Genomic DNA, 18644 nt, shown 5'->3' with positions numbered 1-18644 from the left:
TTAAAAACTCATAAAAAGATTCGACAAAGATAATTACTGTCAGAAATATGTAAATTAAGAAAACAAGTAAGTATTTTAAATACCTCTTTATTAAAGATATTTAACATGGACAATTCATTGTTATCAGGAGACCATTTAAAAGATGTTTAACACAAACAAAAGGTAAAGGTCTAAAATCAACTAGCTTATATGAGCCATATTTAAAACAGGCTCAATTTGAATGGAAAAAAATCCCATCAAAGCAGAAAGAATATCAATAGAAATGATTCATGCTCTCTACCAAAGCCTAGCATAATACCAAATGACATTATGTTTAAAAAATAAGACTTTTAAAAAATTATTTTTAAATAAGATATATTTTAAAAATGTATTTAGAAGTATGAAAGTTTGAAATGGCACCCAACGGGGCATGGCTCTATATACTACACTACATCATGAGCAAAGCCTAATGATTAATGATGCAGAGTGCATGTACTCTAGAGCTCCAAGTTTCTTACTACAAATTTCCAGGTGAAGTCACCTAACAAATTGACAGCTACAAACTGGTTAAAACCTAACAGCGTTGCCCACTTTGGAATCACTCAGACATAGGCTGCTCTGTTGTTCAAAACTTAGTTAATATATTGTTTTTGCTTAAGGAGAGAGGCCACCTACATTAAGATAACATTGTCTATGGTCAAATTACATACATATGAACACACACACAGACATATACCTGCACGGAGGCTACTTGAGACCTGAGCCAAAATTTCCATCCTTGAAATAAGATCAGTAAATGCTTCTATCAAAACATTTAAAATCAAACATCATAGTAAGTTTAGAGGTTTAGTCCACTGCCCTTAACTTTTAAAGTGTGAGATTTGCACAACCGCCATTTGGTTACACAGATGAAAATTCATGACAGAAACATACTCCGAATACAGGAAAAAAAAAAAAGATGAAACTTAAATCATCCTAAATCACAAGCTGTTAAAAGTTTAGATGTAAATTATATATTTTTTTATTTAAATAATAATAATAAAGAATAAGCTCCCCTACAGGCTGAAAATTCCATGCAAAAAAGAGTCCACTGACTGAAGCTGCAGCAAGCCAAGGTCATCTTTTTGGCATACTAATGATTTATAACTATCAACTAATCAACCATCAGGTATTTATGATCAAACACATATAAAAAGGACTGTCCAAAGCTCAACTGCCCAATCCTAAACCCTGTGCTTGTCCTTGCCAGTCTACATTCACAGCTTTAGCCACAAGACTCCACCTATCATACAAATAATAACATGACGGTTCATTCCATGACCAGGGCCTATATATTTGCAAAAATTCAAGTCCTATAAGACTTGAATCTTAAATGACTAAAAAGGAAGGCCATGGAAATGGTGTGAAGTTACTGATAATAAAGGGAGTATAACAATTAAAACAATAAGCTTTAAAAATTTTTAAATAACAAATTAAAAACTAATGATGTATATTTTGAAAGACAACAAAGAACACGAGACACATAATATATCAGAACCCATAAAAATGGCCAATTTCAATTATACACTTAAAAAGATTCTCACTGGTTCTATAAGTCACTTAATGTACTGTATCTGTTCACCTACGAAAAGCAACCTCCTCAAGAAATTTGTGAAATATGAACTGAAGGAGAAGCTATGAAATCAAGAAATTAAAAATAAAGAATAGTTCTTTTTAAGGAACTAAGATAAAGTCATATCATTGTTGGTAAAAGAAACTAATAAACTCTATAGGGAAAAAAGGAACAAATACTAAAATAAAAAACAGCAACAATTTTTTCACCTTTTTAAAACCACTTCTAATCAAGGCAGCCAAGGCTTATTGTGACAAAAATGAGAAAAAGTATGAATTTATTAAAAACACATCATAGGAAACTACAATGTACAATAACAAAGCATTTATCAAATTTTCAAGAACAAGTATATAACATGTGCAGTTACAATTTTCTTTTATGTGTTTTCTAGTCAGGGATTATTTTCAAATCTCTTTTGGGTCTATTTTCAAGACTCAGGAAAAAAAAAAAAAAGACATGTCCTAACTGTGTAAGTGTTTACCAATAAAAACAAAACAAAACAAAAAACCTTTACATTTCCCACAAACCCAGTATCTTTTTTTTTTTTTTAAAGTAGAGGGAAGGATATTTTATTTATTTATTTATTTTTGGCTGTGTTGGGTCTTCGTTTCTGTGCGAGGGCTTTCTTTAGTTGCGGCAAGTGGGGGCCACTCTTCATCGCGGTGCATGGGCCTCACTATCACGGCCTCTCTTGTTGCGGAGCACAGGCTCCAGATGCGCAGGCTCAGTAGTTGTGGCTCACGGGCCTAGCTGCTCCGCGGCATGTGGGATCTTCCCAGACCAGGGCTCGAACCCGTGTCCCCTGCATTGGCAGGCAGATTCTCAACCACTGCGCCACCAGGGAAGCCCAAACCTGGTATCTTTTAATAGGTAAATCAAATGTCTATGTCTCTTTCAGCCTGAACCAAGAAAAGATATGGCAGCTCCTTGTGTGGTTTTATAGATTATTCCTCAGAAATACAATGATTAATCTCTGCTTTAAAATATGGACAGAGATTATCATAATGATATAAAAATAAGATATAGATTTATAAGAATTTGCTACATATGCACACAGAAAATTTTCCTGTGTTAAATTTGGCCACATTCCAAAAGTTACTCTGTTGAGTCAAAGATACCGTACAAATGGTAGATAATCAAGGTGGCCACAGTTTCTGAATCAAGACTGATGACAGAGTCAATATTTGTGCTTTCACATCCCTTCTTTATCAAAGATGGATTGAATGCCCCATATGCCCAGCAGTGTGCATTATGCTAGTTGTTAAACATAGAGATAGAGACATATAGCACATGGCTTCGGCCATTAGGCTGCTCCCTGCCTTCTCACCAACTTCCAATTTATTTGCATGATAGCCAGAGGATCTTCATAAAGTATTACTCAGGTCTTATCACCCTATTATTTCAAATTTTCTATAGTTTTCCCTTCCAATTACAATAAAATCCAAGTACCTTCAAGCCTCCCAGCACCCTGCCCCTCCCAGCCATCCCAGCCATCCTCTCTTTCCTATTATTGTCATTCACAGTGCTTTGTCCTTTGAGGATACTGTTCTCAAATATCCAGCTCTATCTATCCCCAAGATCCTATCCTAGGACACTCCTCACCCCAGCTTCTCATTTGACTCCTATATCCTCCTTCAGCGCAAATGTCATTTCCACAGATGCCTTCTCTGAAGTGCCACCCTAATCCTGCAGGAAATACGGAGCTCACAAGTGGTGCTAAGCAGAGGAATAATAGGATCAGTTCTTTATCTTAGAAAAATCACCCAGATAAGAACTTGTAGAACAGACTAGCTAGAGAGGTGGTACAATGGGAGGTGATGGCTATAGGTAGCAAAGTTAAGTAGGAAACAACTAGAAGAGGCCAGAAGAGAGTTAGAGACTGCATGTATGCAAAAGCACTGAAGTCATCTTTAGCTTTGCAAAAAGTTCAATCAGGCTCTGAGCTAAGACCAGTATCATATACAGTCACCCCCTGGAATCCACGGGGGATTGGTTCCAGGACCACACCACCGCTGCCAAGGACAACAAAATCTGCGGGTGCTCAAGTCCCTCATATAAAATGGCATGGTAAAATTGATATAGCCACTATGGAGAACAGTATGGAGGTTCCTTAAAAAATTAAAAATAGAACTACCATACGACCCAGCAATCCCACTACTGGGCATATACCCTGAGAAAACCATAATTCAAAAAGAGTCATGTACCACAACGTTCATCGCAGCACTATTTACAATAGCCAGGACATGGAAGCAACCTAAGTGTCCATTGACAGATGAATGGATAAAGAAGATGTGGCACGTGTATGCAATGGAATATTACTCAGCCATAAAAAGAAATGAAACTGAGTTATTTGTAGTGAGGTGGATGGACCTAGAATCTGTCACACAGAGTGAAGTAAGAAGAAAGAGAAAAACAAATACCATATGCTAACACATATATATGGAATCTGAAAAAAAAATGATTCTGAAGAACCTAGAGGCAGGACAGGAATAAAGACGCAGACGTAGAGAACAGACTTGAGGACACGGGGACGGGGAAGGGTAAGCTGGGACGAAGTCAGAGAATGGCACTGACATATATATACTACCAAATGTAAAATAGATAGCTACTGGGAAGCAGCCACATAGCACAGGGAGATCAGCTCGGTGCTTTGTGACCACCTAGAGGGGTGGGATAGGGAGAGTGGGAGGGAGACGCAAGAGGGAAGGGATATGGGGATACATGTATACGTATAGCTGATTCACTTTGTTATAAAGCAGAAACTAACACAACATTGTAAAGCAATTATACTCCAATAAAGATGTTAAAAAAAAAAATGGCATAGTACAGTCAGCCCTCTGCATCCTCAAACTGTAGAACCCTCAGATACAGAGGGCCAACTGTATTACACACTTCCCACAACATCAGAGAGGTCCAGTAAACAGTAGCTAATTTGACATGAGTGACAGAAGAGCAGTGAATATTGCCAAGATGCAAACAATAATCATCGGCATTCATTTATGGAATACTAGGCACTATGCATGTTGAAGAAGGGGAAGGCAACAACGGTTGGGAGCTCTGGCTGAGTTTGTATCCTAGCTGTGTGACTTTATGTAAGTTACTTTGCTTCTCTGTGTTTTGATTTTTCAACAGATAGTTAGTCCTACAGCACAGGATTGTTGTGAGATTTAAATGTAAAGCACTTAGAACACTATTTGTCACATATTAAGTACTCAACAAAAAGTAGCTACTGAAATTGTCACTGTTGTCATCATCAACATTATAATCATTGTTGTTATTATTAGTACCATTACAACCACTGGATACTTCATAAACATTATTTCATCTTCACAAAAGAACTTATGAGGGATATACTATTATCTCCACTGTATAATTACGGAAAGTAGGTGAAAAAGCAGTTCACACAGTTTATAAGTTTCATACTGAGACGTGAGCCTAGTTTTATGAGTCGATATACTAACCACATTACATTATCTCTCAAAAGGGACAGGAGGGACTAAGATGTGATAAGTAATATGATTTTCTAAGCAATATGATTTACTGAGCATTTATTATCCTCCAAGCACTCTTCTGGGCTCTATGGATACAGGAGTGAACAAAACAGATGACGTCTCTTCTCTCATATGATACATGAGCTTCTCTATCTCTGTATAGAGAAGCTAAGAGAAAAATATCAAATAGTGAGAGGTATACTAGAGTATCAAAATTAAGAGTGATATGTCTGGGGGCCACTCTGATTGAGTAGGTAAAAAGGCCTTTCTAAGAAGCCTAAGTTTAAGATGTGAACCGAAAAGACAAACAAAAGGAAGAAGCTGCCCAACCAGCAAGATAAGAGATTATTCCAGGAAGAGGAAATAGCTATAACAGAGAGCCTAAGTGAAAACAAATTGTGTCTTAAGGAATCAAAGCATGCATGGCTGAAGAGCAGTGGGGGAGAGAGGAGTATTCCATGAGGAGATTAGAGAAGCAGGCAAGAGCCAGGTGATTAGGGTCACCCAAGGGAAGGACTGTGGATTTACTGCTAAAGGTAATGAAGGATTTCAGGAAGGTGACATGATCTGACTTATATATTTAAAAGATTCTTCTCACTGCTGGGTAGAGAACAGATTGCAGTGAGGCAAGAATATGAAGACAGGAAACCAGGCTATTTCAGTAGTTTAGATCAGAGATGAAAGTGGCTTAAACTATGCAGCTAGGAGCACAGCTGGAGAAAAACAGGCAGAATCCTGTATATGTTTTTGAAACTGGAATAGAAAAGATTTGCAAATGAACTGAATAAAAAGAGTAAAGGAGTGAGGAATGACCTCCATATTTTTAGCTTGAGCAACTGGAAGAATATGCTTTAGTTTACTGAGATGGAAAAGATTTACGGAGGCATATATTTAGGGTAGGAATAGGATTAGAAAATAAGAGTTCTGTTTGGGCCAGGTTACATTTGAGATGCTCATCATATATACCCATATGGAAATTTTCAGCAGGCGACTAGATCAGAATCAGGAATTCTGGGGAGTTCCTCTTACCCTTTCTCTGGCTTTACAGAAGACTGAAGATCAAGAAAACAGTAAGAAGAAAATAGCTTTTATGATGCACAATGTGGTATTCTGTAACAGTCTAAAGCAGTGAGACAAACCATTGTACTCTTCATGAAATCATTTCACTTATAAAATCTGAAGCATCATCTTTGCTGAGGAGAATGACAGAAAGAGAGTAAGCTTTAAGGTCAATAAGATTCATGCCAAGGGAGTTAAGCCATATCATATGGCTTCTACTTCCTAAATCGTATAAGATTTCAGGGCAGGACACAGTAAGAAGAGATCAGAGCTCCCAGCAGGATACAGTTAACATAGTGCTCCTGAAAATTCCATCCTACATGAAGGGAACCCATAGCATACCCAATATAAGACCAAAATCTCTTCTAACTATACACAAAATAATGACTGCTCTCCTTGTTGTCTAAAAGGAGTTTCCATGGAAACTGTCAAAAACCATTTCTTTAGACTTGTAATGATTACTGACAAAAACGAAATCGACTTAGATTAAAACGAGAGGTAGATTCTGGTTAATCTGATTCCATCCAATTGTATTTTAGCATGACTAGTTTTCTTAATCAAATGGCTACCATGAGGGTAGATACCGAAATGAGGTAAAGAGATAAGCAACTATGTCTGCTTTTGTAAAATCCTACTCTTAAATACATACCAGCAATATTGTAAAAGACAAACATTTTTTAGGAAAGATAAAGAATAAAATTTATTGGGCAGCTATTAAATATCAAGTGTTTTGCATATAACATCTTGTTTAATCCTCAGAATAATATCTTCAGGTAGGTTTTATTACTCCTACTTTTACAGAGAAGGAAATCAAGTCTCAAAGATGTAAAGTTACTTGCTCAAGATCAAACAAGTATTAAACAACAGAGCGAGGATGAGATTCAGGTATAGCTGAACACAAAATGTGTACACTTTCCTTAGGCTCTTAAAAGGGGCCACAACACGTAACAGTCCAGGAGCCTCAGGCCTATGGTCTCTTTAAGCCAAAAGAACTTTATTAATTGGTTGACTATTAAATTAGGCTGAAACAAGGCTGCTATATAAGTGCCTAAAAAGAAGAGAGTGTCAGACACACAAAATAAAAAGTTGAGTTTTGCCCAGAATATACAATAAAACTTTACCAGGTATCGATATGCCCATCAAATCAAATAAATCAAATTAAATTAATCAAAAAACCTAAAAATAAAGAGAAAAACTCAAGTCACATGCTGATAAACTCACTGAGATACTGATAAACTTACAGAGCCAAGATAGAGATAAGCCAATGATTTATTTTAAGGAATAATTTTAAAAATTATCTTATCATCTAAGAATAAAAGTAAAAATGCCATGACATTTCTTACCTCATCACAAAATGCCATAACAATTACTACAAATAACTGAACTTGTAGTGCCAATGTAATTGCTCTAGCTGATCAACTCTGCTAATCTAAAATATAACTGTAGTAGTCAAATGAGAAATGGAAGCCATCTAAGTTACTGGATGCTACACTCCTTCCCTAATAATTAGTTAATTCATTTTGGTTGTGGAATTTGCCTATAAACTCATTGTCCTGTATGTTTTACCACAAGGCTCTTTAAAGAAAAACCTGGACATCCAGATCTCTTTTTAGATTTAAGCAGTCAAAACTAAAGAAAGTATATTCAACCACAGCACATACAGACACATTAGCATTCAGAGCACAGCTCAAGCATGCACGCATGGAAATGCAGGACACACTAAATTCAATAAAGAGCAGAAATAAAGAAAAACAGAGCAGAAACAAATCCAGGAGGAATAAAGAGGGTTAAAATGCATAAAACGATCTGGGTATATTAGAAACTAATTTTCCAAAATCAAGATACTGGCTTTCACTTTTGGTAACATTAAATAGTTTCTAGCCAAAGGTACCAAGGAAAAGCTCAGCTATAAACCCAGGACATTCTTTAAAATGACTGTTAAATGAAATCACACCATTATACACTCTCCCACAGTGATAACGTCCAAGGAACTACAATAGCAGAAAACAAATCATTTCCAACATAAATGAAGTATTTCTAAATTAGTAAATAAACTATAAATGCAAACCACTCTACTTAACAGATAAAAGTTTTATTTCTTTATAGTTATCACTAAGTTTTGGTTAGATGAACCCCAAGTGTCTATACTGAAAGTAATTTATAAGGAATCCATCTTTTAAATGGCTTATAACGATTAAGTTTGGTATTTTCGTATTTAGTTTCTTGGTGCATTCTATTTTGATTTAATAATATGGTACTGGAAAAACTTCTTGTATATGGTTTTAAACACTCTATGTAATGTTAAGCACAGTTCTTAGGTTTTGAAATTTTCGGGACTGTTGACGCATAAAAGCATACCTTTAGCATTCTATTTCCCAGTAACTGCTGAAGGACTTTGTCAGTGCTGAAAACCCATCAAGCCCTTATTAAGAAAGCCAAGATGAAAACGAGAGCCTGATGCTTAAAAGAAAGCACAGTTCAAAGATATATGTCCTCTTGTTCTCTTAGTTCAAAGATTAGATCAGAAATCAACTGGCAATGTTACATATACTATTTCGTCATTTGGCAGGTGACAACTAAAGACATGGATCATTATTGTTCCTTAAAGTATAAGCTTTGTTTTCTCCTGTTTGTGACTCTTCCGTAAGCTATTTCCTACTTCTTTTCTTCAAGATTTTTCCCCTCCATCTTGCCAAAACAGGGCTTGAAATACAAATGGAAATAAAGGGTGGGGGAACCACCTCTGAAAGGCTATGGTGAAACCAAAAAGAAAGAATTTTTCACTGTTTGACTGGGTCATCTCACATTTATCTGTTAATGAGTCCTGAGGCTTGAATATTCTGCTTAAGGCACACTAAAGACAAAGCAGCCTCTTGCCAACAGGCTTTTCCCAGTGTTCACACACAAAACAGGTTTTAAATGGCCCAAGGTGGGTCACAACCCACAGAAAAAAGCCATAAAGACTTCAGTCTTCATTTCAGCTCTATGGCCACTTAACAAAGCCCTTCTCTTCCAGATACATTCAAAGGCCTGTGTTCCTAATGGGAATCCATATATGGTCTTTCCTGGATGCATGGACCTCTTCCAAATTGTTTTCAAGACCCAGGGCACTCATCTGGAGAGCAATTCCACAGCTTTCATCCAGCTTGCAAAGGGTCTCACCAACCTGACAGTCTAAGAGCCACTGCACCAACACCTCCTCCAGCCCTTACACCAGGAAGCCATGGGATGGAAGGCAAAGCACATGGCCTTGAAACATAATAGTCTCAGGACCTGGGACAACTTGCTTCAACTCTGTGGGCTTCCCTTTCCTGTCTATGAAAATGCATATAAAAATACCTACTTCACAGGGAGGTGATGAAGAGAAAATAATTGGGACGCTGACCAAATTTTTCTACTTTATAAAAGTTACTTTCTTATGCAAAAAGACAAAAATTATTGAAGCTTTTTATCTACCCAGGTGATAATTAAGGCTCCCAGATACTGAGGAATTGCCCCTGGTCAAACAGAGCTCATGTCAAGACAGGGGCTCCACTCTGCACTTCTCATGCTTCTCACACCACAGACCACGTTCACCATACAGTGCAAACTTGAGCCCAACAATAACAGAAATGGTGCTCAGGCTTGGGCCCACCAAAGAGGAAATAAAACCAAAATAATATCATATGGTGACAACAACCTTCAGAAACAAAGGTATTTAAAATTACCAAGTGACCCTTTTAGGGTCTACACACTTACCAGACCTTAAGAAAGCTGGTGGAGAAGAGACGACTGCATCAGGTGAGCTGGCCATTTCAAATTGTTGACTCTAATCATAAGCATCGCAGGCTAAACTACAGCAATTTTCAAAACTGTTTAGTGAAGGTTAGAAGCAATCAGCATTAGATTAATTGAAAGCAGTGTGAGCAGTTATTAACATGATGGGGTGTGCAACAAAGGCAATAATTGAGGTTCATTATAATTTTATTTTCTCTTTTATGACTTGAAAATTTGATTTTCTTTGCTTTGATAAATTACATTTGCTTATATGGATGAGGCAGGAAATATATAATGACCACTTATTAAACATTACGTAAGAGTAGCATCGAGTAGCTCTATTGAGCAGTGAAGTGATTATGCTACTATGTAACAATGCTCAGAACTTTGCAGTGGCATCTATATCATAGTCAGGCTAGTCCAAGTTTCAAACAAAACTCACTTTATATACTCCTCTAAAAGTAACAAACAGAATCAGGGTGATTGCTTTTAATGACACAGGAAGTCAATGATTCACTGAAGAAAGTTTATAGTCTACACATCACAGCTATCAGAAGAATCTGAAACCTCAACTAATTTGGAGGGATGACTTCAAATGGTATCTCTTTTATTGCTATGATGTAAACATATAGGAACATCCAACATTTATATAATACACTCAACTACCTTGTACATGAAACTGGATTTAAGTGACTACATTCAACAATAGTTAAATAAAATTTGATTTTTTTTTTTCTCAGTAAAGAAAGAGAAGGTAGGTTTTCAAAGCTTACTGTTATGACACGCAGTTCAGAGGAAATTAAGACTGGAGAAGAAAATAAACCCTATACGTTTATTAGAGGAAAAGAGAAATGCTGTAAAAATATACGTTGAGGGTAGAGCTCAGTTTCCTGTAAGAAAACTCCAGTTACTCTCTTTGACCGGAAATTATCAACTCAATAACCCTTTTTATAGCCCAAATAGACTCACTGTTAGTGGTCAACTCAATACTTCAGTATGACACAAAAAGTTTGAGAAAAATGTGAAACAGAAATATATGTGACTATTCTAAGTAACTGTACTAACACTAAAATGTACTAAGGACTAGTTTTTGAAAAATTCTCTCATACTTATGGTAGTTTTGTTATAACCCTAAGTAAATAAGTGCACAACTATTTTTAAGGTTTAAAAATAGAATGGAATAAGCAACAAAGATTGGGTGGATTTCTCCTGTACGATTTATGAAATTAGATACTTTCTTCAAAAAAAAAAAAAAAAAGACAGCTAAGAACTCTGTTGTCTTCTGCACAACAACTAAGAACTTCATGAACGGGAAAAGCCAAAATATAATGGGGTAGCATTAGCTGAGGGAAAAAAAACAAAACGCTTAATACCAGTGCAGATGCATAATTAGTCTTCCTAGGGCTATGTCTTTCAATGTTATCAGATTATCGACTTTGACATTATCATCTCCCAACACTAATTTATATAGTAACAACAAGCCTTCAAAAGGGAAGATTCTTAGATGAAGACTTGTCATTCCACCATCTTTCCTGTTTATAGGAACACTTTTTAGCTCGAGATTACATCCAGCCAGCCAGGAATAAGAGAAGTTTCAATCCTGGCTGTCAGATGAGTTATCAGCCACAAGTGCTAACTTCAAAGTGTGACTTTGCAATTTGAACAAGTCAGTTCAGGACACTGTAACTGTGTAACTGCCTGCGCAGCGTGTTCTGACCTAGGTGACCTCGGGTTTGGGAGCCACAACTGGGAACTAGGCGTCCTGGGGCCACTTGCCAAGGGAAGGGGCCCACTTCCTTCTGAGTCCTAACTATGCTCACCGTGACCCCCTTCGTGGCCTGAGGCCCTGTCTCCCTCAATTTCTGCCTCATAGATAACTGGCTAGATCTCAGAACTTGTAATGTGAAAAGGAGATACGAAATAAGGCAACAAGCAGCCGCCAGTTTTCTAGGACCAGACCCTAGTCATATGTAAAAATGAAGCTATCTGACTTTCGGGGAGGAATACAGACAGGGAGGGCACTCCCGGGAATGTGGCCACCGCCTGATTTCTAAGAAGACTCCAGGAGAAGTCGGCACCACCACCTACTTTTCGAGAGGGAACACACACGAAATATAGTTGGGGAAGCAAAACGGAGCAAAGGTGGGACCACCACCTAATGGGGAAAGACATCAAGAGGAAGCCAGGGACCACCGCCTGCTTTCTAAGGGGAAACACGCGGGCACAGGTTTATTCCAGGAATCCCACCTGCCTCCTGCCCAAGGCTCTTGACGGGGAGTACCCTCTACGGTGCGGGGGGGAAAGGGTGGCGCCCCAGCCAGCCAAACCTGAGCGCTTGATCCGGGCTCTTCGCTCCAAGACCTTCCAGCTCACTTCTTCCACGAGCCCCGCCATCGCGCTCGGGCCGCCGTCTTGGCCACCGCCCCCGGGGCCGCCTGTCAGCTCCTCCCGGCCGGCCCCGCCCCCCCGCGCGACACTGTCGGGAGGCGCACCGGCCGGAAGTGAGCGCGAGGGCGAGCTTCAACCTAGCTTCGCGGCCTCCCGAGCGTCAGAGGGGCAGCCCTACGGGAGAGTGAGACGGGGGCCGGCCGCGGTCGTACGGGCGTCGGGGCTACGCTCTTTCTCTCTCGGCCAGCGGCACGGTGCTTTCCGGCTGCCGTCAAGCGCAGCAGGGGGCCGCTGGGCGAGGGCCGAGGGGCTGCCATGGCGGCGGCACGCCGGCTGCTGGGCTCCTGGATGTTGCTGGCGCCGCTGCTTGGGGGGCTCGCGCTGCTGGGAGTCGGGCCGGTCCCGGCGCGGGCGCTGCACAACGTCACGGCCGAGCTCTTTGGGGCCGAGGCCTGGGGCACCCTGGCAGCCTTCGGAGACCTCAACTCTGACAAGCAGACGGACCTCTTCGTGCTGCGGGAAAGTCAGTGCTTGCCCGGCCCTCCCTCTATTCGCGTGCCCCTCCCGGTGTTCCCCACACCCCTTGCCCGGATGCCCGGTCCTCCTGCATTTCCTGGCCCTTCTCGCCCAGCCCTGTCTCTCCCCCTTTATTTCCAGCATCCTTGCAGCTTGCCTGTTTTTTCCATCTTTTCCAAACCCAGGTCCTGGCCTGACCACTCCACAGTTTGATCCACCCCCGCAAGCACTGGAAACACCCCGGTTTTTTGGGTTTTTTTCCTGAGACGACCGCGGCCGTCACTCACCCACCCCGCCCTTCTCATGGAATCAGCTGCCTTCCAAAGTCCTTCCTAATTCCCAGTAGTCTTTGTAGCTTGCCTTTACGTTCCCTGCCAAGGCCCCTTCATTCCTGTCGGCTGTATTTCCTCCAGTCTCCCTTCCCCTTTGATGAACTGGAAAAGGTGCGACTTGACAATTTACTCTCGTAGAGGACTTCTCCCTCCCTCTTCATTTACCTTGTTCACCCTCCCCTCCCTTTGTCAGGGTCCCAGCTTTCTTAGAAACTACTGTTCCTTCCCAAGGCCCTAAACACTCCACAGTTCTCACAAGTATTTCGGAGGTATTACTAATAAACCCAGTGTCTCCTTGGAAAAGGATTCTCAAACTGCAGGTTTTTCTCCCTTCTGGGCTGCCCTAGTCTTTTGTGTGCAAAAGACTTCCTTGCTTTGGCCACCACCCTAGTCTTCCAAATCTCTGTTTTCTTTTCCAGCTTGAGGTTCTTGGGAGTTCTTTGCTTTAACCATCACTAAACAAACTTTTCTTTGTAAATCTTGATGCTGACAATGGGCATTAGAGGGTCTTAGTATTCTCTAGTACCCACAAAGCAGGTACTGTTTAAGGCCAAGGCTGTGAAAGAAGGAAGTGAAGCACTTACAGAGTTTGACAGGATCTTGGCCCAGATCTCTTGGAGTCCTTCTCAGGACTCCAGAGCCTCTTGTGGACCTTGGGTATTTCCCCTATCTTTGTATGACTCCATGTATTGCAAGAAGGGTGCATACTGCCTAACCTATAGCCACTCCACCCAAACTGGAGACAGAGATTCTCCCCTTAACTTTAAAGATGCCCTGTGTTTGACTAAACAATTTAAAAATCTGTTCCAATGAGTGCTCACTGAGCTCCAAAAATGCATCAACCTGGAGGATGGTTCTGTAGGAGCCACAAGAGGGTAGTCTTGGAGGATTCAGCTTTTTCTGCTTAAATATGACATCATGTCCTAGTTACTAGTCAGATACCTACAGTAGGAGTTTCTGTGTCCTTGGTGTGATGCATCCGTGCAATGGACTGAACAGCCTTATGAGAGGCTGAGTTGTTAGGTTTGGGGAAGACAAGACTTAACACATAGTATAGTTATAAGGCATATTCTTTATATGCTTCCTTTAAGTCAATCAGTCTGACTCCTGGCAGAAGCCATTGGCTTCAATTTGCCTTGACCAACTACCTTTTTCCTTGTTCATCCTCTAGTTTCCCTGCTGCTTTGAATATCGAATTTGTGATACACTGTTAGGAATCTCCATTCCATTAGTCTAATAGGACCAACCTTGAGAGGGCAGACGAACTGGAGTAAAATAAAAGTTTTCTTGTTGAAAACAGTGCCCAGAAAGCTTCTTGTAACCACTGATTGTATGTCTCACTGGGAAGCATTTTTCTAATATATACTCGCTTTTTTTAGGAAATGATTTAATCGTCTTTTTGGCAGACCAGAGCGCACCCTATTTTAAACCCAAAGTAAAGGTATCCTTGAAGTAAGTACAAATGTATTTGTTTCTGTAAAACAGTCGTTAGTGTCATAATAGATACGCAATAACTAGTTGGATTGTCTTTGAAATCAATTTTACTCTAAAGTGGTGTTGTGATACAAAACCACTAGTTATGAGGTATGAAGCAGGTAATTTGTTAGGAAAATTAGTGAGCATACCAAAGTTTAAAAATGATTTGCTTTAAAAAATAAATAAATAATTTTGAGTGGAACCAGGTCTGTTCCTACATAAACACCTTTCAGTCCCTTGCAATCTGACATGCTTTCTTGAATGTCTTGGGGTTTGTCCCTCATCCTGAGTGTGCCTGTGGGAGCAGCTCAGTCACAGGCTCATGAGGTCAACTTTGTGTTTTGTGGTCTGAGGGAGGAGTTTGCAATGGGGTCAATGACCTCTGTTCTAATTTTTCATTTATTGACTGATAGGTGGTAACTGCTAGATAACTCATAGGTTGATTTTGAGGAAATTCAAATCAAACTGAATTTTTTAGATGTTCAAATAATTGTTCTATTTTTTTTATATGACTGGCATTGCATAAAACACAGTGACCTTCATTGATAGTGAGCCAACCCAGTTTTGAAACTATAAGAAACAAGAATCGATCACTGTCTGGAGGAAGAGATGAGTCAGTGCAGGCTAAAGTGGCAGCTTCTAGAAAGTTATGGGACTTGTGCTTGACCTTAAGATAAGTAAAATTTAGGTGAGGGCTTTCAAGTTTCAGGACACAGCATTAACAAGAGATGGTAGTACAAACAGCAGGTTGTGAAGAGGAGGTGGAAAGGTTTGCCTGACAGAAGTGGAGGGTATACTTTGGAGAGTTATGGACTAGGAAGATGAGATCAGGGCAGACTAGGAACCCTCATAAATATCAGAAAGAATTGACCTCAATCCCAAGAAAAGTGGGGAATCATTACAGGTTCTTGTTTAAAGGAGAGGTGGTGAAAACGGTATTTTAAGTTGATTTGATTTACTCGTTAACCATGTGCAGGATGAATTAGTATGTAGAAAGATCAGAGATTACTTTGGAAACTGTTCAAAAAATTTAAGAAGTCCCCATATGGGGTAATGAGTGCTCAGATTCTACAGTATTTAACTTAAACTCAGACATATGTAAAAAAAATATTGGCCTTGAGTTAGAACATTGAGGCGTTGAGGGGAAAGTTATAGATGGATAAACAGGAGATTATCCCTCTTCAGAAATGTTCCTTGATACTGGATGTCAGCATGCTTGGAGTGGGGAGGGAACAGAAGTTGATAAATACTACATCCAAGAAATGTACTGCCTAGAAGTGGTTTTTCATGGAAGATTAAAAGTTAAGGAATTTGTGGGCTATTAAAGACTTGGGTTCCACTGAGTTTTTAAAAAATCCCAATTTTTCTTTGACTAATGTAATGTTTTATATACTTATAAAATTTAGAAACTCTTGTATTTATTTAGTATAGTTTTCAAAAACTAACTGTCCTTCACTGTTTTCTTCCCCCTCTCCCCTGTTCCTCTCTCAGATGCAACCACTTTTAAAACTTTGAGCTGTTTCTTCTGATGTTTATTTCCATATTCTAAAATAAGTTTTTATACTGTAATTTCTTGAGTTACCATCTTCATCTCTTGGATTTTTTGTTAGCATAGACAAAGATTTAGCATCTTTAAATTGGCTCCATCTCCATATAGTTGTATCATATTTTAGCTTGGTCAGTAATCATTGTATAAATTCTGGCCATGTAGATTATGTGTACTTCAGAGCCAAGCAGTATACAGTATTTCATTTCTCTATGGTTTTTCCTCCAAGAGTAAATGATTGTTTTTTAAAAAATAAATTGCACAGTTTTCTGTGTACTTATCCTTAATTGCTTTGCAGATGTTCCATCATACCTGCCATATACCTGTTGTGCTTTTTTTTTCCCCATTGAGTCCTCTGCACTCCTCCCCAATCTGAATTCATTCTCTAGGCCTTCTGCAGAGTTACTGTTTGGACACTTTCCCTTTGTCATTCTATGTTTGATCCCTATTTCTTGGATCCTGTGCCATTTTGTTCTTTGCTTCTTCATTTACTTCACTGGAGTGTATCCTTCAAGAAATTCCTGAGAAAGGATGCATGGGTATGTCCCTCCATTTCCAAAACCTTTTTCTACTCACTCTTTGATTGGCCTGTAGTCTTCTAGCTTCATCGGTTGCTGGTTTTAAATCCATTGCTATTCTTTTTCCTAATCCTTCAAATATGACTTATTTTTAATTTTTGAAACTATTAGGGTCTCTTCTTTATCCTTTTTCTCTGAAATTTCATAATATGTCTTGGTGTAGACTATTTTTCATTCATTACTCTAGCCTCCCTTCAAGCTGGAGGCTTCTATACTTGGGGCCTTTTTGAAATGTTCTTATATTATTTCTCTGATTATTTTTTTGTTTTCTCTTTCAGGAATTCCTACTAGTTGTTTATTGGACTGCCTAACTCCATCCTTTATTTCTTTATTTCATTTGTGTTTTTGTCATTTTGTGTCTTTTTCCCCCCGGGAAGTTTTCTTAATTTTATCTTCAGCCTTCTACTGAATATTTTTATGTTAGCTGTCATATTTTTTTTTTATCTCCAAGAAGTTTTCTTTGTTCTCTTATTGTTCTTTTCTCTTAGCATGTGTTCTTTTTTTTTTTTTTTTTAATGGATGTATTTATGTCTTCAGGTGTGGTTTTGAAGTTTTCTTTTGTTTCCTCTGTTATCTCTGTTTTTTTCAGATTCCTTATTGCTATTTGTTTTGGCTCTCTTTAATACTCATAGTTTTCTTTAAAAGGCAGGTAACTCTTTATTATGCTATATTAAGAATAAGGTACTAAAGAGCTAATTGGAAACTCTGCGTAATGGGACTTACCTCCTGTCTCCTGCCCTGTGGATATGTTCCTGGCTGACTGGCATCCTAGGAATTTGGCAGAGTTGGGGGCAAGGACCAAACTGTTCCTTTGTAGACTTTCCAGTAACTCCCTGTTTTTAGCCTAAGGCCAATATCTTACCCTCTCCTGAAACTTACATCTCTAATGCCTGAAACTTCCCAGAAGTAAACTACTTGGTTGTTGGCATGCTGAGCAAGAGGGACCATCACAGAAAAGGTGTTTTCAGCCTTACACGTTACTTTGTCTTCTGCTATTTTGGATGACTCCAAATTCTGAGCCTTTCAGAGGTTCTTCAGGGCAAAAAGCTTCTTGAGCCTTTTCTCCAAGCACTTCAGCTTATACAGTTGACCATTGAACGACATGGGTCTGAATTGCATAGGTCCACTTACATACAGATTTTTTTCCATTAAATACATACTGCAGTACTACACTGTCCCCAGTTGGTTGAATCTGTGAATGTAGAACCAAGGATGTGGAGGACCAAGCATAAAGTTATACCAGCTATGGATTTTCAACTGCAAGTGGTCAGTGCCCTTAACCCCACGTGTTCTTCAAGGGTCAACTGTAGTTTTCTTGCCCTACTAAGGCAGATCCTTTCATGATCTCTTTGTCTTTGAGGGTTATGCTCTTTTTTAAAAAAGAAATTCATTCCATATCATTTTAGTAGGTTCTTGAAAGAAGAAGAGATAAATTCATGTGTCAGTCTGTTATTTTGTAAAGTTTGAATTCCTATTTTTTTTTTTTTGGCTGCACCCTGCAGCATGTGGGATCTTCCCTGACCAGGGAACGAACCCGCACCCCCTGCAGTGGAAGCACAGAGTCTTAACCACTGGACCACCAGGGAAGTCCCTCGAATTCCTATTTTTACAACCATAAAGAAGGGCAATTTTAGGAATAAAATCTGCTCAGGTTAAGTTCCCATCTAGTCCTTTGTAATATATTACTGTCTATTTCAGGGTACTTTTTGACTCCAAATCATTAATTTATTTGAACAAGTATTACTGCCAGGTATGTGCAGTATACGTATGACTGCACATGCATACATACACAGGTACACATACAGAGGTATACACTTACATGCAGCTTGCTACATAGTAGCATGTGCAGTTGCTATACCATCATTTTTAAAGACCAGCTATTTTTCATGGAAAGGTTAAAGTATTGTTGGA

The 18644-nt window shown here is 39.2% G+C and overlaps 2 protein-coding genes across 6 annotated transcripts in view; one reads left to right on the top strand and one right to left on the bottom strand.

The window, feature by feature from the left end:
• The window catches only part of PHKB (phosphorylase kinase regulatory subunit beta), a 191816-nt gene extending 179447 nt beyond the window's left edge, over nt 1-12369 (bottom strand). For 2 of the 4 annotated variants that reach the window (XM_082437695.1, XM_082437696.1), the window contains exons 1-2: nt 12225-12349; nt 9880-9992 (exon numbers count right to left, since the gene is read on the bottom strand). In XM_082437695.1, the coding sequence (XP_082293821.1) occupies nt 9880-9934 (55 nt within the window). In that variant the 5' untranslated portion in view covers nt 9935-9992; nt 12225-12349. Of the gene's footprint in view, nt 1-9879; nt 9993-12224 lie in introns of all 4 variants that reach the window. The other 2 variants (XM_082437693.1, XM_082437694.1) reach the window with 1 other exon arrangement.
• A 70-nt stretch (nt 12370-12439) lies between these two features.
• Nucleotides 12440-18644, top strand: part of ITFG1 (integrin alpha FG-GAP repeat containing 1) — a 269509-nt gene continuing 263304 nt past the window's right edge. The window contains exons 1-2 of one of the 2 annotated variants that reach the window (XM_082437714.1): nt 12440-12808; nt 14513-14585. In XM_082437714.1, coding sequence (XP_082293840.1) covers nt 12601-12808; nt 14513-14585 — 281 coding nt within the window. In that variant the 5' untranslated portion in view covers nt 12440-12600. The remainder of the gene's footprint in view (nt 12809-14512; nt 14586-18644) is intronic. The other variant, XM_082437715.1, reaches the window with a different exon arrangement.

The sequence above is a fragment of the Balaenoptera physalus genome (assembly GCF_965194825.1).
Source record: "Balaenoptera physalus genome assembly, chromosome: 19".
In the NCBI taxonomy this organism is placed as follows: Eukaryota; Metazoa; Chordata; class Mammalia; order Artiodactyla; family Balaenopteridae; genus Balaenoptera; species Balaenoptera physalus.
Note: the sequence above shows the minus strand (reverse complement) of the source record. Positions and strands in the feature narration are given on the sequence as shown.